This window comes from Frieseomelitta varia, unplaced genomic scaffold (genome assembly GCF_011392965.1).
Source record: "Frieseomelitta varia isolate USP_RPSP 00005682 unplaced genomic scaffold, Fvar_1.2 scaffold_501, whole genome shotgun sequence".
NCBI classification, from domain to species: domain Eukaryota; kingdom Metazoa; phylum Arthropoda; class Insecta; order Hymenoptera; family Apidae; genus Frieseomelitta; species Frieseomelitta varia.
The window spans coordinates 448,494-470,038 of NW_025110259.1; the positions used below are offsets into that span (position 1 = coordinate 448,494).

Sequence of the window (21,545 nt, forward strand, 5' to 3'; positions counted from 1 at the left end):
TTTTTTTTTCGATTTCTCAAACTTTTCTTCCTGTATTATGATATTATGATATTGTTTGACCCCTGCCCCGTTTCAAGAGTGACTGCGATCAGTGTGAGAGCGTGTGACTGCGAGTGTGTAGCATCGTCGGGTGTCAAGTGCACAAATTAACCGAGTGTTGCGTTCCAGTGCCGGGTCATCCTCAAAACGTGACCGTAACACCGATCAATTCCACTACGATATACGTGAAATGGAGACCGCCCACGTCAAAGGAACAAAACGGTGTGATAAGAGGCTATCACATACACGTGCAAGAAATAAGAGAAGAGGTGAGTCGGCCGAGCCTTGAAATGTCAAGCATCCGTGAATGCATTCTCTGACGAATTGTGATCACGAGTGTTATAAACTAAAAAAAAAAAAAACTATTAATTGGTCAACTTCTTAGATATACGTTCTTATCTTTTGGACCGTAAGAACTGGTTTTACAGCTACAACGAATTTCCCGGATTCTTAAACCGCAACATCTTCTGTTTCCTCTCTCAGGGAAAGGATCTACTGAATGAGCCGATACGACGCGACGTGCGAGAAGACGTGCTAGAAGTGAACATCACCGGGTTACAACCAGACACCACGTATTCCGTACAAGTAGCCGCCCTAACGAGAAAGGGGGATGGTGATCGTTCGCCACCAGAAACCGTCAGAACTCCCGGAGGTGTACCTAACAGGCCTCATGTTAACGTCAAGTACGTTCTCGAAAATTCTTTTACATTCTCGGATATTTTTGTCGAATGACGGCGGTAGTAACACGAGAGGATTGACGACATCTCGTTTCCAGGCTTTTGTCCAAAGATCCTGACGTGGTTGAACTCGAATGGTCGCAACCTACACAAACGTACGGCGATGTGCTGGGCTACAGGATAAGGTATGGAATCAAGAACCAAACGCTCAAGGAAGAATACATTCCAGGGAATCGTCAACATACTTACAAAATCACCGATCTTGGTAAGCTCCACATACACACACACACACTCTCTCTCTCTCTCTCTCTCTCTCTCTCTCTCTCTCTCTCTCTCTCTTTCTCTTTCTCACACACACGTACGACGCGAATCGTGTGAAATCGTTTGACAAACTGTGAACGCTGTGATTTAATTTGCAATGCAGAGGAACGAGGCGTGGACTACGAGTTCAGAGTGTCTGGTCAAAATGCGATCGGGTTCGGACAGGAGACGGTGCGATTCTGGTACAGCCCTGAAGGGGAGCCAACTGGTCCACCGACCAACTTATCGTACTTCTTCCAAACTCCGGACACGGTGTGCGTTACGTGGGATCCGCCGTTGCGACAGCATAGAAACGGCCAGATAACCGGTTACGACGTGCAATTCAACAAGAAGAACGATCACTCTACGACCATCGACAGGAACACAACCAAGACCAGAGCGGTTTTCACGAATCTGGAGGAAAACACGGAGTACGTGTTTCACGTGAGAGCGCACACGTCCAGAGGGAGTGGCCCGTACTCGGAGAAGATCACGATCATAACGGAGAAAGACATCGGTCGTGCACCGATGTCGGTAAAAGCGGTGGCCACGTCGGACACCAGCGTGGAAGTTTGGTGGGAGCCAGTACCTAATCGTGGAAAGATCCTCGGCTATCAGATATTTTATACGACGACTGCTGTCGAGGACTTGGACGAGTGGAAGCAAAAGAGTGTTGGCCTTACCGAGTCGGCGGAGCTGGTCAACTTGGAGAAATTCACTCAGTATGCGATCACGGTTGCTGCGCGATACAAGAGCGGCCTCGGGAGGCTTAGCGAGAAGGTAACGGTGAAGGTGAAGCCGGAAGACGTGCCTTTGGATCTGAGGGGGCCGGACTCGTCCACACACTCCATGACTCTATCTTGGAAACCGCCTATCAAGCTAAACCCCATGAACTACAAAGTGTCGTTCGACGCTGTCAAAGAGTTCGTCGATTCTCAAGGTATCACGCAAACGCAGATCGTCCCCCGCAGACAGATTCTATTGGATCCGAGCGTGACCACGACCACGATAAACGAGCTGCAACCGTTCACCACGTACAATGTGAACGTAAGCGCCGTGCCGCGAGACGGCCAATACAGGCCACCGGCTAAAATCACTATCACCACGCAAATGGCGGCTCCGAAGCCTATGGTCAAGCCTGATTTCTACGGTGTGGTTAACGGGGAGGAGATCCAAGTGATTCTGCCACAGGCATCCGAGGAGTACGGATCGATTTCGCATTACTACTTGATCGTTGTGCCTGAAGACAAATCGACAGCTGACAAGCAACCCGATGAACTGACCGAAGACATGATCGCGGGTAAAGGTGCCAAGGAACGAGAGAATGCTCCTTATATCGCTGCCAAGTTTCCCCATAGAGACATACCATATACATTCCACCTTGGCAGCGGAGATATATACGAAGGTTATGAAAATCGAAAGCTTGAGAAAGGTAAACGGTACAGGATCTTTGTGCGTGCTGTTGTCGACACGCCGAGGAAGGTATGAAATCGAGAAATAGAGAAACGTATTAAATTAACGGCGAATAAACGAACAGGCTGTATACTATAGTATTTAGGACAACTTTTCGTTGACTTTGTGACACAGGTTGTGTCCTAAATATTATAGTATTGGCTCGCAAACCAAGTGAAATAAATCTTTCAACTTAACGCGTTTCAGCATTTATATACATCGTCACCTTTCTCCGAGTACCTGTCTCTCGATATGAGGGAAGTACCACCTGGCGAGCCACCTCGACGTCCTAATCCGAATACTCCAGTGGATGGAAATCCAGAAGTGTCCGTAAAAACAAGTGGACAGGAAGCAGGAATGGTGTGGGTGGTCGGTCCAGTGATAGCTGCTCTAATGGTCAGCGTATTCCTCGTCCTTCTTTTCGTTATCAAAAAGTAAGTATTGTAGAACAGTAGTGTAATCACTTATTGATTAGCGTTTAACAAATTTCTGCACGATGATTTTTTTTACGATTACGATTAAATAATTAAAATCTAGACGAAGACAACCTTGCAAAGCACCGGACCAAGCAGCCGTCACTCGACCACTAATGGCCGCTGACATCAGTTCGAACCACGCTCCATCCGACCCTGTCGAGATGCGCCGTTTGAATTTCCAAACGCCTGGCATGGCATCTCATCCTCCGATTCCAATCAGCGAACTGGGAAACCACATCGAGCGTTTAAAAGCGAATGACAATCTAAAATTCAGTCAGGAGTACGAATCGATCGAGCCTGGACAACAATTCACTTGGGACCACTCCAACATGGAAGTGAACGCTTCGAAGAATCGTTACGCGAACGTGATCGCCTACGATCATTCGAGAGTGATTCTGCAAACTATCGACGGTATGTCGGGCACGGACTACATAAACGCAAATTACTGCGATGGATACAGGAAGCAAAACGCGTACGTAGCTACGCAAGGGCCACTTCAAGAGACGTTCGGTGATTTCTGGCGAATGTGTTGGGAATTAAGATCGAGTACGATCGTGATGATGACGAAGCTGGAAGAACGAACGAGGATAAAATGTGATCAGTATTGGCCTGGTAGAGGCTCCGAGACTTATGGTCTGATGACCGTAACCATCACCGATGTTCAAGAGCTGGCCACCTATTGCATCCGAACATTCCAAATATCCAGAGCGGGCTACTCCGAAAGACGTGAAATAAAACAGCTGCAGTTCACAGCTTGGCCCGATCACGGTGTGCCTGAACATCCTGCGCCGTTCCTGCAGTTCCTGCGTAGAGTCAGATCCTTGAATCCGCCAGACAGCGGGCCGCTAATCGTTCATTGTAGCGCTGGTGTTGGAAGAACAGGCTGCTTCATCGTCATCGATTCGATGCTCGAGAGAATTAAGCACGAGAAGATGATCGACATATACGGCCACGTGACCTGTCTACGAGCCCAAAGGAACTACATGGTCCAGACCGAAGATCAGTACATCTTCATCCACGACGCGCTGTACGAGGCGGTGATCTGCGGCAACACGGAAGTGCCTGCCAGAAACTTGCATTCTCACATTCAGAAGCTCATGCAGCCAGAAATCGACAATATCACTGGTATGGAGCTGGAGTTCAAAAAGCTGTCCAACATTAAAGTAGACTCGTCGCGATTCATCTCGGCAAATCTTCCCTGCAACAAGCATAAAAATCGATTGGTACACATATTACCGTACGAGTGTACCAGAGTGTGCCTGCAACCGCAACGCAACATCGAAGGGTCCGATTATATCAATGCCAGTCTTATAGACGGATATAGATATCGAGGTGCGTACATTGCCACCCAAGGACCTCTGTGCGATACTACAGATGACTTCTGGCGTATGTTGTGGGAGCACAATTCTACAATCGTGGTCATGTTAACGAAATTAAAAGAGATGGGTAGAGAGAAATGCCATCAGTACTGGCCGTCCGATAGGTCGATTCGTTATCAGTGCTTTGTAGTTGATCCAATCGCAGAGTATAATATGCCTCAGTACATTCTGCGAGAATTCAAAGTGACGGACGCGAGAGACGGAGCGAGTCGTACAGTCAGACAATTCCAGTTCATCGACTGGCCTGAACAGGGTGTTCCAAAGTCCGGCGATGGTTTCATCGACTTTATTGGACAAGTGCACAAAACGAAGGAACAGTTTGGTCAAGATGGGCCGATAACTGTACACTGTAGCGCTGGAGTTGGAAGAACAGGTGTCTTCATCACACTGAGCATTGTGTTGGAACGTATGCAGTACGAGGGAGTCGTTGACATCTTCCAAACAGTCAGAATATTGCGCACGCAACGACCTGCTATGGTTCAAACAGAGGTTAGTACTTAAATACTTTTTAAATGTTTATTCTATTCCTGTACGTATTTAAAATAATTTTGTTAAGAATTCACTTGAATCCAGCGATTAATCAATCTTATACACGAACCATCTTTCAGAAGTTGATACTGCACGTAATAACGTTGTACGTGTAATATATAAAATATATATACTGACTGTAATATGTATTGCTTACACAGGACCAATACCAGTTCTGTTATCGCGCAAGTTTGGAATATTTGGGTTCTTTCGATCATTACGCCAACTGACAAGCCGACACTCGCGACGAAAGAGAATCGACAAGAGACAGAAGGGATCGACAAAGAAACGACAGAGAGGTCAGTGAACGAGCAAAAGTGCGGCGCGTCTAGTACGATGAAGTACACGAAGGACTTATGTAAGTTTGTAAGTGTGTAGCCTGTAACCGTGGTCCCGGGCAAAACGTACCTTCCAATGACAAATACAGAGATCGAAAGGCGATAAATTATGAAACTCTCGAGCAGCTAACAACGGTAGTATAATCTAATATCTTTATAGTCGATGGTGGTGTCGCAGCACTTTCAAAATACGCGTCGAATCAATTTTCAAATTTCCCGCTGACAATGATGAGACAAGACTGCCGTCTAGAATGTAAAGAACGGCTCAAAAAAATTATAGATCAAACAATCATATCTGTAGTAATATTCCTCTCACCGTCATATCAAAATTTCCTTTTACTACAATTTGAGAACGCATAAATAAACATACACACGCCCGCGCGCACACAGGACATTCCTCGACACGTACGTAAATATATACGAGAAACGACAGCATAACCGGACATTTTCAAGCTACGAGTTAAAGGAAATCGAAGGAGAAACCATTTATACAAAACGAGGAGAAAAATATCGTAATCGAAAGAAAAAAAAAAAAAAAAGAAAAAAAAAGAAAACTAAAACATATCCAACTCGAGGAGAATTTGGGAGACATGTTCCGTTCAATACGCCTCCCGAATCGCTCGAGAATGACGGCTACTTTAAATAATAATAAGAAACTGACGGGAATTATTAATTTACGATCACATGTCTCGCGATTAAAACATCAACATATACCACAATATTTTCGTTCGAAACTTTCCTATTCGTTGAAGAACAGTGCTTCCATATTAGTGGGGAACGTAAATAATAAAACCTCTGAGGGTGAGCTACATACTACAAGGCGCGAAACGCACCGCATTACGAACGAGAAAAGTTTGAGAAGATAGCACACGCGTGGCACGTTCCAAAAAGTACTTATCGATGCGACACGAAAAAAAGACATCAGAGAGAAAGAGACAAGAAAGAAATTGCGAAAATCTCGGTGAAGACAAGGGGAGGAGAAATCACAGAGAGACAGTAAAAATATTTCCGCTCAGCGACGAGAAAATTACCATACTGCCAAATCGACAATTATTCATGCTGAATCCATTATGCACGATAGGGATCTTCTCATTACCTACTGTAATTTTTAAGTAGATCGTAAGGCGATTGTTCTAAGATTAGTCTGTAAGCGATGCCATTAGAAGAAGAAGAAGAAGAAGAAAAAAGAAAGGAAATAACGCGACTGTGTCGAGTGAAGGAAGTATGAAAGGAAACGGTGCCTATATTCAATTAAAATGCACAAAAGTGATGTGCAGGTTTCTACGCGAACTAATTTAACTAACTAGAAGCACTGTATGTCGGATTTGCGTACTATTCCATCAAGCCCTCGATGCCCTTGTGTACAGAGTTCCATTGTAGGCTTCTACCTCGACTACTTTTACAATTTTTCCCCCCCGCCCCAGTTGCTAAGCTATCATCACAGTACGCTCGCTTCGCGCTGGAGATTAACTCATTTCTAGTACGATCCATCGAAAAAGCGTAGCCCATTAAACCGTAAGGGAAGAGTCAACGAAAAAAACTTATAATTATTCGATCGTCGTCCTTGCCACGGACACATCGCGTCAAATCAATGCCAAAAAAAGAAAAACAGAAAAAAAAAAAAGAAAGAAATGATTGATCATACATCGTCTGTCTTATGCTGCGTATCCTTTCTGACAACGATAGAAATTTTCGAGGTGTGTACTAATCGCCTAATTCAAAGATTTACAAAGGTAAATTCTAACTAAGTAGTCTATGAGGACAATAAGCATGTGTGCTCGTTTATATATCTTCTATATTTCGAAATTTTCAAATCGTATCGTTCGGTGTAGAATATCATTCTATCGCTGTTCGACGATAATGGTAAAGCAGAAAATTCTAGTTATAAAAATATACAGTGCATATATGTGTGTGCATGTGCGTGAATATCGTTAACAAATACCGAATGAATAAAATCTCTTTCGACTTTTGGCATTCTTTTGGCATCGAACGGTTCCGTGCAGTAATCTAAGCTCGTTATAAGATTTAACAAGCAGGAAAGAAGGCAAAACAGAAAAAAAGAATATGAAAAAAAAAGAGAGGAATCGATGTTACTTTTTTTAAGATTCGACTTTTAAATTTCACGGCGTTCAGTCGTATATATATACATATATATATTTTCAGTTTATAAAAGTGGTTCGAGGGTTAGGAATTGTGACTAAGTGTACATAAATGCACCGTTCGTCATTAACAACATTATATAAATATAAATATAACTATAAATATAGATATAATTATAAATATAAGTAAAATAATAAATAATATATACATAGATATATATTATAAATATCATAATTGAAGAGAGTACGCATTTAAAAAAGAAAAGAAAAAAAAAGCTGTGGATATTTTCTAGACTGTCAAGATATAAGCACGTTTCGTTCATTTTGTCCATCCGTTTTGTCGCTTTTCGGTTTTCAACGCACCTTTTGATACTGTTTTCTAACATTGTTATAAGTTCGTTATCATGCGTACCTATTTTTTTATACGAGATTTACATTGAAGACTAACTAATCTACTGTATTATTTCCGAGCGTGCATTTATTCGTATCTCATATCATTTTATTTGATGTAAGACTGAAGGCCATTGCGTGTCTAATGTATTATCATGTACGTATATTTTCGGTACTTCTAAAAGTACTTAAACCGCCTCGGTCGTCATTATAAAAGATTATACTATACTTAATCTTTGTATCTCTCTCATTGTCTCTCATTGAAATTCCGAGATTTTTACCGAGTGTCCGGTTCTTTTGTACATATCCACTTTATATGCATCCACTCTGACTCTTCTTTTTGTGACTGAGAGTTCTTTTTTTTTTCTTGCTTGCAGATACGTTGTCATGTTTCTCGATTATTTTTCGATCGTTATTATACTGGCCTTTGGTACGAGCACGAAAGTTACTCTCGAAATATGTAATTCTATTTTTGTAATTTCTTTTTTTTTTTTATATATATATGCCGTTGATTTATTATATAATTTTACCTTTACTTTCTTCTTTCTTAGTCTTTTTTTACACTTTACTCCTATATAATTAGCGATATCGTGCTTCTGCCTCGGAATATAAAATTCGTTGTTACTGGCAATGAAGAGACACGAAACGACTGTTTTTTCAGTAAATCAAATCAGCAGCAATTAAGTAATCCTTGAAACAATTTCTCTCCCCGACGAAAGTGTGCCATTGTTAAAAGCTGCAATTGGTATAGAAACTTACTACAAAAAAAAAGTCGACTTGTTACGAATGTATTACCAAAAAGGCTGAAAAGATTTACATAGAAAATAAAGAAATACATTCCCGTGAACGATAAACTGACTAAATCTATTCTCAGAAGGTTAAAGAAACGAAATTCAGGAAGGAAAATGCGACTTTAGTTTAAATAACCTGTTCATAAGATCTATATCATATTCGTGGAAGAAGCGAACTCTAAACTTTAAAACTCTTTGGTATGATGATTTTGAGGAACTCGTTGTTACCTTTGGATTCGACCTTTTTAACTACGTACACCCACATATATATAGATATATTGAGAAATTTAACAAAAGAGAGAAGAAATATAAATCCTGCACAAAATGTGCAGCTTCGCCAAGACGGTCGACAACTTCGCGTTCAAAGTTCCAGACTAAAAATACAATACGTTACGGAAAACGAGAAAAAGTTAAATGATTGTATAAAACATATTACTAGTTATATAAGTTAGTAGAATTAAATTATAATCCGATGAATTTACCAATTCAAACAAGTCCACGATATTCATATATTTATAAGATACCGAATTGTAATATTACGTTCTTTTGTATCATTCCAGAAGTTTTGTGTATGTTGTACGTTAGCTGCGTGTCTATTGTTAGTGTTTATAATTTTTTTATATCCCAGAGTGTATAGCAATATGTGGTTTGTTGTATTCTTCTTCTTAAAAAGCATGCAAACTCGCGTTTTCGGAGCAATCTTTCCTAATACAACAAAATACAATCGGCCATATTGTCGCTCCGTGCAATACCACGACGGGTTCGTTACACTGTATGTGAGATCATCTCGAGTTCATCCATTCGGATAAGATTGTAGTCGTTCGATTGCAGTCGTTGATTCCGTGGAAAATGTGAATTAAAGAAACAAAGAATAAGTCAAATATTAAATATCGTTGAAAGAATGGGAAATTATTTTGTGATACTTTCTTGCCAGAAAGAATACAACAGGCTGAAGTGAATATAATAAATGCAATGTTACTAATTAACACCTATACAAATTAAATATTGTGTAATAGAAAGTCTGTTGACAAGGAGAAATAAGGTGTACATTATGTATTGCCCTGTGGCATCAATAAACTAATAACTAACGTAACGTCGCCTTTTTTTTTTTTTTCATTAAGCCTTTCCTTCAAAACACAAAAAGATATAATTAATCGATGATATGTTCAATAGCAATTTTATTTTATATTATTTCATCGGGATATACAATTGTCAGTATCGTTATATACAAATTGCGTTTTTATAATAAAGTACTCACGTTATTTTTAAATAATATCATGGCAGAAAAATTCTACTTTTATATCACATTTGTTGGTTCATTTGGATTGCCTGTGGGTGGACTCCTAGACATCATGGACGCAACCTGTGACACAATAACGTGTGAGTGTATATTTACGGTTCGCATGTCCCTCGAAATATGAAGAATATTTATTTACTAACGTTTTGTATGACTTGTTTTCTCAAAAAGTCACTGGTGGCTGCGGAAATATTTTTCTCGTTTCCCATTTTACATTTTACATATCCGTATAAATTTGCACCACTTAAAACAATTGCAATCCATACAAGCAGCAACCACTTAAATTTCAAACTAAACAATGCTGCTACAAAAAATACTGACCACAAGAGTGGGCAGAGAATTAAAGCTAACCAAAAAATACGAGCTTCTGTGGTATTGATACGATTCTGTTGAACACCCTGAAACACAGGGTATACATGATAGACCTTGTATTTTATAGTAGATAATTACAATCCTTTTTACTATTTTTTTCTTAGTGTTATTTATCAAGAGAGAACATTAAATTTCTGTTTTTATCCTTTCTATTTAACCAGAATGTGTCAAGGGCATAAAATGTGAAAACTGGTAAGCCTTGAACCATTCAGGTAGAACCAACATATACCAAAAAGGTAGCGAATAAAAATGATATATATATGTACAGTTATGAATTATATTTACTACAGAATGAAACAACATATCAAGAGTCTCGAACTAAGCTAAATATCTCAAATGGTAAATAATATGCGTAACGTTAAAAATAAAATATTTTATTTGTTGGAGAAAGTATTTAAACTAATATTATTTGAAGAGTGCATTATTAAAAAATACTGAGGCTTTATTTTTGAGATATCTTATTTATTTTAATCCGTTTATTTGTTATTAGTAATAAATAAAAGTATCTCATTTGCAGAATTTTCATTATAGACTATCTACAATTCATAGTTTTAAATATTTTTTCCTCTAAGTTTATCAGCTATGCGTACATGGACTCTAATAAATATAAAAATTAAAAACAAACCTTCTTGGATTCAAATACCCAATGACTTTTCCCATTGTCATCCACATAATTCCACCATCTAAGACCAACCATTAACCTTCCAGTGATATTTTTAACAGTCCAAAAATCCATTGACAAAAGTAATACAACAACAACGAAACTAGTTATAAAGCTATTTGAAAACCATCCACATAACATATAGGCTACTATTGCTGATATTCTGAAGGTTAAATGAAACATAGTGACGTATGGATGTCTAGAAAGTAGCAATATGTTGTCAGTGTCAGAATTTAATTATTTTGTGCTAAATATTAATGTAATTATAACTTCGATATACTTAAGTTTATTATTATCTTGACCCGGTTCATCCTCCTCGCCAAAAGCAATCGTATCATCATCCATTAGCAAAGGAACCTAAGAAACCACATAGAAAATTTAGCTATTGACAAACAACAATATTACACGTCAGACCATGATTACAATGTTAATCAGAATGATAAACGACAATTCTCTTTCCTTTTCCTGGAAAGAGATTGACGCATAACGAGAATGACTCTGTACACACTTCAAAACCATAATTACAAATATCGATTTGCACCTGTTTTAAACTAATATACGCACGAAGATTCACGAACAAATATCAATGGTAACTCCTCCTCCGACACGATAATAAGATAACGATGGCTTTTACACGACGAAAAGCATTCTTCCAACGTGCTTCAAAGCAAACTGTTAATGGTGGGAGCAAAAAAAAAAAAAAACACACACACTTGGCGTCGATGTATGAAAATCGGATGGGTTGAAATGTTCCGTACACTTACCGACGCAGACGCCATGTTAGCGTATTTTACTAAAAGCTTCCAGCGATACTAACGCCTCGTCGAAACATAGGGGAAAAAGCGCGAAATATACGTACGTAGACGCGTTTCGTGTAGAGGTTCTAGAAAAGAATTCACAACGTGTCACCGTCATTAGGGACAGACGGACTCAAATTTCAACGTACGAAACGACGTATCTGTCAAATATCGCAACAGTTTCGACATCGGCTTAACACAGTTCGAATCTTGTGCACGCCGCTGCAGGCCGTTGCCGGATTGGTCCATCGGAAATGGCAAATGGCCATTGGTCAATTGTGAAAGTGTTCGGCGTCACATGTATGTACAAGCAACCCCATTTGTGCGTAAGGGCGAATGCTTGATAAACGCGCGTTCACTGCGTATGCTCGTCGTCCGGTTTCGTGTCAATGTGTTCTGCGTATCCTGTTCGGAAATCATAATTGATAAGTACGGGAACGAAGTGGTCGTACCACGGAGCAGACGCGAATACGCGTTGGTAGTAGTAAAGTGGCGGTAGCAGCGCCAATATTCAGCGGTGATAGTAACTGTAATGAAGGTATCAGTGGCAACTACTGTGGTAGTGGTAGTGATGATGGTGGTGGTTGAGATAAGTGCGGGGGACTGAATGCATATCAACGGATTTTGTGTCCCACGAAACAGTTCCTCGTGGTTCACGTTGCAGAGGATGTACGGTGTAGCCTAAGGTGACGAGGACTAAACGATTGGTACAATGTTAAAGGATTATTCGCCGATCGTGCAGGCGCTCCTAGGAACGTTATTTACGTGGGCTCTCACCGCAGCGGGTGCCGCACTTGTCATCGTTATTCGAGGGAAACAAGTAAGCATCGTTCCTTTCTCATCTTCTTTTCATCGAACATCTCCCAGTTTCTTGCATTTACAACAGTTACTGCTGCATTAATCAAAGTATAATTATACTCGCCCCGTTCTAACCTGAGTTATGAAACACATACTAACCTTATCCGGCTTTGCTCGTCTTCACTCGTCGCGGGAATTATTCCGTTTTGAAAATGTCAAAAGTAACACACTCGAGAATGTTTCACGCTATGATGAAATCGGTACGATATTCGCGATATTCTGCAATTTTGCGATCTTTTTGGTTATAATTCTGTATTACGACTTGGCGAACGATATTTTCTAATCGGTAAATTTGTGAGATATAGGAGAAAGTAGTATCGATTAGCATCTTCATAGTTTCTTCTGTGAATTCGATCAATTAAAAAATGTATTGCGCGATAATTGATTACAATATAATCAATTAAGGTTTATCTTTCTTTGTTTCAAGATATCTCAATTATTTGATCTGTTTCTGTATCTTTTGACAACGATCAACTTAATAAATGTCAAGTGTACCAGTTTTGAGTTTAGAAAATTGCGGCGTGAAAAGTTATCCCATGCGTCGATATTCGACAAATTCGAGTCGACCTAGTAGATAGCAACGTTACCGACTGACTTCCGGGGAGGGATTTATCTGATTCAAATCCATATCGATATAAATTATCGAACCTGAGATATATGTGGTGCATCACGTGCATCTGTTCGCAGCTAATGAATGGATGGACTGTGATCGAAACTGATGACGTAAAAGGAAGCTATTTAAAAATATTTGTGCGATCTCGTGCGAACTTTTTACGATCTCGTATTTTTGATTTCCTAAACTTGAAACTGGCGTTTTTATGATTCTGCTAGTCACGTGTCGCGAAAAGACGCAAAAGTAGATCAAAAATTAACCAAAACACGAAATTTTATCTAACTTTCAGTGAGCAATACATCAGCTACACCTTTCTCTGATTAGAATTCTTTTATTTTCTTTAAAAAAAAAAAAAAAAAAAAACTATTACGAACATGATTTCGTCTGATAAGATAAGTATGTTATCTGTATACCAACAAGACAACGTATGAATTTCAGGAAGTATTAATTGATTGTGCAACAGTAAAGAAAGAACAAAACTATCTTAGAGTGCACTAAACGATTAACTTTTCCAAATACCAAGTTCATTACGACATAATTAATTATTCTATACCGAATAAAACATTGCACGTTTCATTGATCTCCTTTGCTAGTTAAATCATACTTTGACATTTTAAATGCATATAAATTAAGAGATGAAAGGGGAATTATACTAAATGATTGTACGCGTTTCATTGCAGCGTAAATTGTTGGACATCAGTCTGGGATTTGCGGGCGGCGTGATGATAGCGGCAAGTTACTGGTCGCTACTGGCACCTGCTATCGAAATGGCGACAAAGAGCAAAATTTACGGAGAGGAAGGCGAATACGCGTTCGTACCAATCGGAGTTGGATTTCTCATAGGCGCGGCTTTCGTTTATGGGACGGACGCGTTGATATCTTCTCTTGGCATTCAGTCCCCTAATGTGCTTTTAGCTATGCAATCAGTCGGTACGAAACAAAGACGCAAGATCCTTGCAAAACTAAAGAGTGACGAGGATTTAGACGATTATGATCCGTATAACGACGTACAGATATCTGGTGGAAAAATGTATACTCAAATTGAGTCCACCACCATCGATGGTATCACATTTTTTTCTTGTAACATCCAATTCTCTCTGTAGGCTTGGAAAATGGGATCAGTTCACCATACACGTGTATATTACTATTTATGTCTATGTTTAAAAATGTCAATCTACACTCGCCCCTCTTTGCTTTCTTGTACAAATAAGCGATACAACTCGTTCAGAAACAAGCAATTATGCATATTGCCTCTACAAGAAAAAGATTTACAACGCTATTAGTTTTCTTCGACTCATCGACATCACCGTTGCTTATTTCTGAACAGTGCATATAATTTTTTGTTGTGCGCAATGTTATACTGTGTATGTTAGTAGTTAGCCGTTAGTTAGAACGTTTATCAGTTAATGCTTGCAAAAATGTGCAAAATAAATAGCATGAAAAAGCATCCTCGAGGAATAAGCGGAACTTGAACAAACACGATCGATAAAATATAGATAGATATAACGTGCAATTTTTTTAAATTTATCCTGACATATACTGACAACGTGCTAGTAATTCTTTTAAATGTTACAAAATGCTTCATCACTGGATGAAATACAGCAGATTGTAAGTTTTGTCGTTCGTGTTTAAAAGAGTACCGTTATTTTGCAAAACTGATCTTATTAATCCTGCCTGCGGATCTAAAATGTAATACACAAGAGATGCGAAAGATGGAATAGAAAATGCCGGGTATTATAAGCTTTACTGTGCTTCAGTTCGGAAGACAAAAAAAGAAAGGAAAAAAAGTTATGTTTAAATCTAATGGGCTTACGTATATACATAAAATTAAACAACTATCAAGAAATGATATTCTAACATAGTACATCACTGTTGTTGTTGCGTTTTTTTCAGGCTTCTATGAACAAAATACCCGCAAGCGTCAAACTGCAAATGTAAACAGGCCTGCGGAACAAGGAGAGATAAGCACAATTTACGAAGATCCTAACAACGAATGTAAAAACAACCAGTGGAGAAGAGTTTTGTTGCTGGTCGTTGCCATTACAGTACGTAAACTCATCGAATTTATTCTAAAATTCATCTACAATAATGGAATATATCATTAAATATAAAAAGATGATTCAATTCGATTTTTTATAATGCATTAGGTACACAATATTCCAGAAGGTCTTGCAGTTGGAGTTGGCTTCGCCGCGGTTGGTAATAGCGTATCAGCAACATTTGAAAATGCGAGGTAAGCAACACTTTTGCGTCTCGGCAAAATAACAAAGAGCCACGAACAAACCTACTCCGTTTGGCAGATACGTAACAATACGCCAAAGACGTCAGAATTCCGTACGTCGTGAAGCGAGAGTTATTTTAAGCGGAAAGCCGAACTTCAAACTCGATGAAAATCCTATTTCGACAGGCAAGAATAGATTCTAAGAAGCCAGCATAGTGCGAGCTATGTGGATCGATGTTTCAATTACACGTAATAAAGTAAAATTCACTTCGATCAATCGCGCCTATCAGGTTCATTAAGAATCATCATCGTTAAATTGTTCGAAGGTCTGGGAAAAAGTTGCATCGAATACATTAAAAACGAGTATCTACGTTTGATTGAAACAGCGACCGTAGGAGAGTTTCGTTGTTGAGGCGCGAGAGAGGCGAGTGTAATCGAAACTTGTATCCTCCTTTTTCTCTTCGCGTGTAATTTAATTTAAAAATAATTTCGTTCGTTCGATACGTCGATAATGGTGAAAGGCGCAAGTACATACGTACACAGTTGGAGCAAGTGGAACGTGACAGCTACGATTGAGAAAGAGGTTGAGCAAGTCGCCGATAGACGGTAGCACCATTGATGCCAAGCGGACGCAAGTTACGAGGCGCGTGCTAGGAGGTCCCCATGAATGAGTTCTATGGTGGTCGGTCGCGAGTGCCAGCCGCAGGCAAAGTTTATTGGCAGCAGTGGGTGCCTGTTGCGCGGGGAAAGGGCACGTGTGGCCCTGGAATTCAACGAGCCCTAGGCGCCGCGCATTCCATTCCATACCCCTTTTCCTCACTTCCCCCCGCGTCCCACCAATCCCGACTTATCCCGAACCCGCTCTCCTTACCGCCTTTGGGAACAACACGGCCTGCCACGATGACGTGGTAGCGACAACTACATCGAACGGTATGACGTTGATTTCATTTCTACCGAAGCCGGCTGGCCTGACGTAAACTTTATTTATAGAAAATGTCAACGATATCGCGCGTTCCCATATCTCCGACCTTTCTCTCTCACTCTCCTCGTTCCTTCGTTTCTTCCTATCCTGAAGATATATCCCGTCAATTTGACCCTCCCCTCCTCGTTCCCCAATCTTGTTTCAGAGTCCTCTTTTCGAATTCTTTCAACAACTCTCTCGAATCCGCTCGACAAGATGGTTCGCAGTAACGAATCTCGTGATCAACCAGTAGGGGAACAGTAGGGGAAAAGCGACGTTTATCATTACGATTGTAAGAACGTGCACGTGAACCGACACGTGCACGCAAATGACTATTTCCGATTCCGTTAGTCAAGGATCTTAGCACTTGACAATCATCGTTGTCCGTCTATTTTCGGTCGCGAGAACATTTTTTACGCGTTATGAAAATGGCAGATGGAAGAACGTTTGATCTTTATGCTGGCAGCCAGCCATAGTTTTCTCGTTTGTTCGACCGACAGTTGAACAGGGTACAGTATTCTTTCTATATAACAAACGTAGAACGATAATTTCGTTCCCTACTTCCGTAATATGCCAAAAAATATGGTCAAAATTTTTCTTTGAGTTACTGGAATTTGTTGTATGAATGACTTTCGAGAGCTCGTCTGTATCTTTTCGTTCGTAAAGCAACTCTCACATGGATATTTTGATTGCCAAACAAGATTAGAAATTTTAGACTTCAACAAATTCTTTTATTGCGTATTAAAATTGTACAATTTTATTTTTAGACTGATGTAAAAATATCAGAAGCGTGAGGATTTAGGCCAATAACTGAATGCCAACATATCTGTTAAAAAATGTTCAAACGATGTATATATAGAACGATTCCATCAAAATACAAATACGAAACTCGACGTCGCGTCATACCCGAATCTCGCAACGTTTGAACGACGCTGCTTGAATATCTGAGTCAAGATTACAAGCGTCCGTAGGTCATTAAGTATCCGTGGAATGAATGGACCGTGTCGATGTTTTCCTCTTTGTCGCGCGATAATTAAGAAATACAGAGAGAGAGAGAAAGAAAGAATTCTTTTTTTCTCGATTTCATCTGGTGAATGCCAGAAAAACGACAACTTTCGCCGATGAAAAATTTAAGGAGACTTTCAATTCGACGCCAAATCTCGCTATGAAAAAAAAGAAAAAAAAAAAGAAGATACACGAGCTATATTTTTGTTTCATTCTCGTGATAAAAATAGAGGAAAGAGAATGAACGAGCGAAAGCCAGGCGATAAGCGAAGCGACGTAAGCGCGCGGTATCGCGCAAGTTTCCCGGTTATGAATGAATCGTCGACTCGGTCCGAAAGATGACCCCGGCCGATATATCGGCGTCGTGCGTATCGCCACGCACTGGTTCGTGCCGTGCGTGTATTCTTATCGGTATTCTCCGGGTCTCTCATCATCCAACGACTATCTTCCTTCGGCAAAGGAAAGTTCGTCCAACGAATAAAAATATTTTTCCATTTAGGAGTAGTTACGTACGTACGTTGATTGGGAATCGTGATGTAGAAACGAAACGACGACGAACGAGCAAGTGAACGCTGACGGTGACGGCGTTCGAAAAATCGTTCAACCTTATAGAGCAATTATACAGCCAGCATGCCCTTTTGTAACCGAACTCGTCGGCTTACCAACGACATTCCATTCTCACGAAGGCTACTTGCGTCGAGCGTATTTTCGAGAGGGTTGATCGGTGCAAAAATATCTAGAAAACTCGCTCGTTCTTAATAAACGACACGAATGAAAAGAAAAAAAAGAAAAAAAAAAAGGAATGAGGTGGTCTCTCGGAGCGAGAGATCGTTGGCAAATGGTGTGTGTACCGGTCAAGGAAAACGTCGTCATCGGCGATTCGCGATGGAAACGAGGCTTTACGCAACAGATCCGCTTACGTTATCGATCGATCGATCGGTCGCGACGTGTCCTTCCCAAGGAGAGGTAATTCATTCTCACACTGAAGTGACAGAAGGCGAAATGTTTCTCTCGTGTGTTCCTTCCGAGGCGCCGAAAGAACCATGAATGAAAGGTTCGGCCGCGGTGGTTGATTGGTAGCGCGTGACCGTTCACGTCAGCATCCGCGCCGTGTTGGAATAGCCAAGAGTAAGCAGACAGGGCAAATAGAGTGAGGGGAAAAAAAGAGAAAAGGACGAGTGGAAGGGCGGGCAGAGCCGATAGGGGAACGACGACGATATTTGCACTCGTAAAATGCTCAAGGAGATCCGGTACTGAGTCACCCGCGGAGGTATGCGGATTTTTCGCGGAATCTCGCTACGGTCCTTATCTCGTTTCGCCTTTGAGGTTCGTCATTCGAATCGCCGCTAGAATCTATTCTCGTGTTCTGTAACGAGCATCTGTCAATTGCGCTTGCAATCAATTTCCATCGTGTAATTTGATGTTATTTCTCCCCTCGATTGACTGAACCGAAATTTTCACCAGTTTGAAAGCGTCGAATATATATTTTCTCTCTCGTTCTCTTCATGTGTATTCGATTATGGAGAAAAAAATGGCGAAGAGAGCGAGTGAAGCAAAATGAAAAATAGCATAAAACGGAGAAACTAGCAGAGTGGCGGATTGGCGTGACACGTAAATGAGGTGTTGGCTATGTTAAACACGGCGCCAAACAAAGTTGCCGACGAAACCACCTCATTTCAGTGCTCTATATATATATATGTATGTACGTACGTACGTATGTATATATACATATATGTACATACTTACATACATATCCTTCTGTCTGCCTTATTATATACCAACCGACCGACCGACCGACCGACCAGTGCGGCCCCTCTCTCTCTCTGTCCTCGCATCTCTATTCCTTTCTTTTTACTTGCCCACTCTCTTCTCTCTACCATTTTACCTTTCCTCTCCCTGGTTTCCTATCTCTCCTGTCCTTTCTTTACTCGGGCTTCGTCTCCGACTATCTATCTCTCCTTCTCTTTCTTTCTCTCATCCTTCACCTTCGAAGTCTCGTAACAATCGTACACCACACAACTAATAAGGCACGAGTCGCTCCTCGAACTGTATTTCTGAAGTAGAACTGAATCCAGTAATCGGAGCTAGCAAAGTCTTTCTCCAAAGATTTGCTCGGCCCGACATTTCGAAAGGGAGCGAACGACATTTAAATTCGGCAACGCGTCGCGTTGCAGTTTCTACAGTTTTCCTTAATCGTTGCACTTTGTACTCGGCGTGGTTATCGCACACGCAGAAAGCTCGTTCTGACGTGTGCTAATAGCAAAGGAAGTCAGCTACGATATAGTACTTCCCGTTTAACTTCGGTGCATAGTATTACGAATGCACGTGCGCGGCGATAGACACGCTAAACCCGTAACTCGGAACCTTCTTCGCGACAAGAACCGCCTTCCGTTATCAACGGAAGACGAGCATTCCTTTCGCATTGATTTCGATCGCGTCGTTACACGGCCGTACACCGTTTCTCTTTTCTTCTCTTCCGCCGTCTTTTTCCCTCCCCATCTCTCTCTCTCTCTTTCTCTCTCTCTCTCTCTCTCGCTCTCTCGCGAATACAGCCGTTCACGGCCGAAAGATTCTGAGAACTCGACTCGCGAGACATTCTCTAAGCTAGCTGTCCGCTAGGCCGATACTTTTCTCGGCTAGCGTTTCTCTCGTCTCCTTTTCTCTCGTTGTCTCAGCTCGATTTTGACTGTGGCGCATTAGCGCATTAGCGGAAAAAGAAAAAAAAAGAAAAGAAAAAGGACACTATAATACCAGAGGAATGTATGAAGAAAAAAAAAAAAAACAGAAAAGAGTCGTGCATATTTCGGCAGAAAGGACGCGCGTAGTAAAAACGAAAGCAGAGGGGAAAGATAATGGATGAAAACGGTCGATCAAACGAACGATCGGAGGCACATTTGTCATTGCGGCTTCCTCCTCCTGTTCCCTCTTCACTCGGTGGCCACGTCTATCTCTCGCTTCTGCTCGGTGTCTCGGTTAATTCGTTTCTCTTTCTCTGGCATCGGGCGATGCACCGGCGCGCACGGTGCAGCGACTTCGCAATGCTTGGAATGCAGCGGGCATTACGCATGCGCGCCACGTACCTTACTCGGAACAGACAAACAGCCGGATCCGTTATGTCCCTCGACGACGACCTCGGGACGATCGTCTGCACCGACTGACTATTCGACGAACTAGCGTCGTCTCCTTGCCGATCGAACTACCGGCCGCGACCGGCCATCCGGACCAATCGCTCGCGCCAGCGACTGTACACGCGCGGCCGCGGCTATTTCTTCCTCGCCGTGTGTTCGTCGTCCGTACGGACATCTGCTGTCGGAATTTCGCGATCGGCCGCGGCCGTTCCCAATTCGGCAAAAGCCACCTTACCCCGTATGTGGAATGCGCGCCAATTATTTCACGGGTGAAATTTCTCGTTTCAGCGAAACTTTTGCGTCGCGGTGTGGTCGTAGGGTACGGAGAAAACAGCCTCCAGACCCAGGGATCGTTTCATCTTAACACGAGCGAGCAACTACCGACCGGTTGCCTCGCGTTTCGGCTAGAAAAGGCTCTGTCGTCTCTCGCGGCAAGGGGGTGACGAGGGTTGAGAAGAGAGAGAGAGAGAGAGAGAGAAAGAGAGACGGTGGAACAGGTTCGCGAGGAATCGGGCAAACGCGTTTCTATTTGACATTAAGAGGCGCGCAACGATGCCGGAGGTAGCAGAGAGAAGAGAGCGCGGGGTTGATCTTGGTCTTATGATTTTATGGTGTTAAGCCGTGGCCGGTGGCCTCGGGACTCGGAGCCGAGAAGAGCCGGAGAACTCGCCTTGGCGTTGGTGGAATGCGGGACGGGCAAATCGCGGTCGGCCCGCTTGCGCCTCGTTCCCATGCATTCCTTACTCCCTCTCTCGTTCCTCCTTCATTCTCTCTTCTCTCTCTCTCTCTCTCTCTCTTTCTCTTTCTCTTTCTCTTTCTCTTTCTCTTCCCCTGTCCCTGCTCCTCTCTCCTCCCCTTTTTGTCTTGCTCGCTCCTTAGTTTTCTCATACAAACGCGTTTCTACGTCCACGCTCGTCTCCCTCGTTCGCTTCTCTCCCCTTCGTCTCTCTTTTTAACGCGCGTCGCACGGTATATGAACATGAGCGCGCACCTAACCACTCGCGCATAACACACACACACACACACACACACACACACGAACGTCACACCGGTGCCTTCGCCTCTCTTTTTCTATCCTACGATAGAACCTCTAGCCTATGGTCTATTCGCATCTCGTAGGTTCGCCAATCGCGCGGTCAATTCCACCGCAACGGAGATTCTTC

At 41.7% G+C, this 21,545-nt stretch overlaps 3 protein-coding genes and 1 long non-coding RNA gene across 10 annotated transcripts in view; 2 read left to right on the forward strand and 2 right to left on the reverse strand.

Annotated features, from left to right (window-relative positions):
* Window positions 1-6,079, forward strand: part of LOC122533174 (tyrosine-protein phosphatase Lar) — a 17,175-nt gene extending 11,096 nt beyond the window's left edge. For both annotated transcript variants that reach the window (XM_043662612.1, XM_043662613.1), the window contains 7 exons: window positions 169-308; window positions 523-722; window positions 815-981; window positions 1,141-2,498; window positions 2,676-2,902; window positions 3,006-4,812; window positions 5,013-6,079. In XM_043662612.1, coding sequence (XP_043518547.1) covers window positions 169-308; window positions 523-722; window positions 815-981; window positions 1,141-2,498; window positions 2,676-2,902; window positions 3,006-4,812; window positions 5,013-5,081 — 3,968 coding nt within the window. In that variant the 3' untranslated portion in view covers window positions 5,082-6,079. The remainder of the gene's footprint in view (window positions 1-168; window positions 309-522; window positions 723-814; window positions 982-1,140; window positions 2,499-2,675; window positions 2,903-3,005; window positions 4,813-5,012) is intronic.
* Window positions 1,161-20,021, reverse strand: LOC122533178. The gene is made up of 3 exons (XR_006307654.1): window positions 19,605-20,021; window positions 19,118-19,123; window positions 1,161-1,173 (listed from the first exon to the last, which is right to left on the reverse strand). It is a non-coding gene; the product is annotated as an uncharacterized LOC122533178 (long non-coding RNA).
* LOC122533176 (uncharacterized Golgi apparatus membrane protein-like protein CG5021) lies at window positions 9,631-11,787 on the reverse strand. 5 transcript variants are annotated; one of them, XM_043662616.1, is made up of 5 exons: window positions 11,564-11,787; window positions 11,080-11,156; window positions 10,764-10,998; window positions 9,910-10,164; window positions 9,631-9,832 (listed from the first exon to the last, which is right to left on the reverse strand). In XM_043662616.1, the coding sequence occupies exons 1-5, from the start codon at window positions 11,576-11,578 to the stop codon at window positions 9,767-9,769; spliced, it is 648 nt and encodes a 215-aa protein (XP_043518551.1). In that variant the 5' UTR covers window positions 11,579-11,787; the 3' UTR covers window positions 9,631-9,766. The 5 variants fall into 5 exon arrangements, with proteins under 5 accessions (XP_043518551.1, XP_043518552.1, XP_043518555.1 ...); XM_043662617.1 differs by having other exon boundaries at window positions 9,910-10,152; window positions 11,564-11,786; XM_043662620.1 differs by having other exon boundaries at window positions 11,659-11,730.
* The window catches only part of LOC122533175 (zinc transporter ZIP11), a 17,075-nt gene continuing 7,411 nt past the window's right edge, over window positions 11,882-21,545 (forward strand). Inside the window, exons 1-4 of one of the 2 annotated variants that reach the window (XM_043662614.1) lie at window positions 11,882-12,416; window positions 13,748-14,129; window positions 14,961-15,112; window positions 15,215-15,300. In XM_043662614.1, the coding sequence (XP_043518549.1) occupies window positions 12,309-12,416; window positions 13,748-14,129; window positions 14,961-15,112; window positions 15,215-15,300 (728 nt within the window). In that variant the 5' untranslated portion in view covers window positions 11,882-12,308. The remainder of the gene's footprint in view (window positions 12,417-13,747; window positions 14,130-14,960; window positions 15,113-15,214; window positions 15,301-21,545) is intronic. The other variant, XM_043662615.1, reaches the window with a different exon arrangement.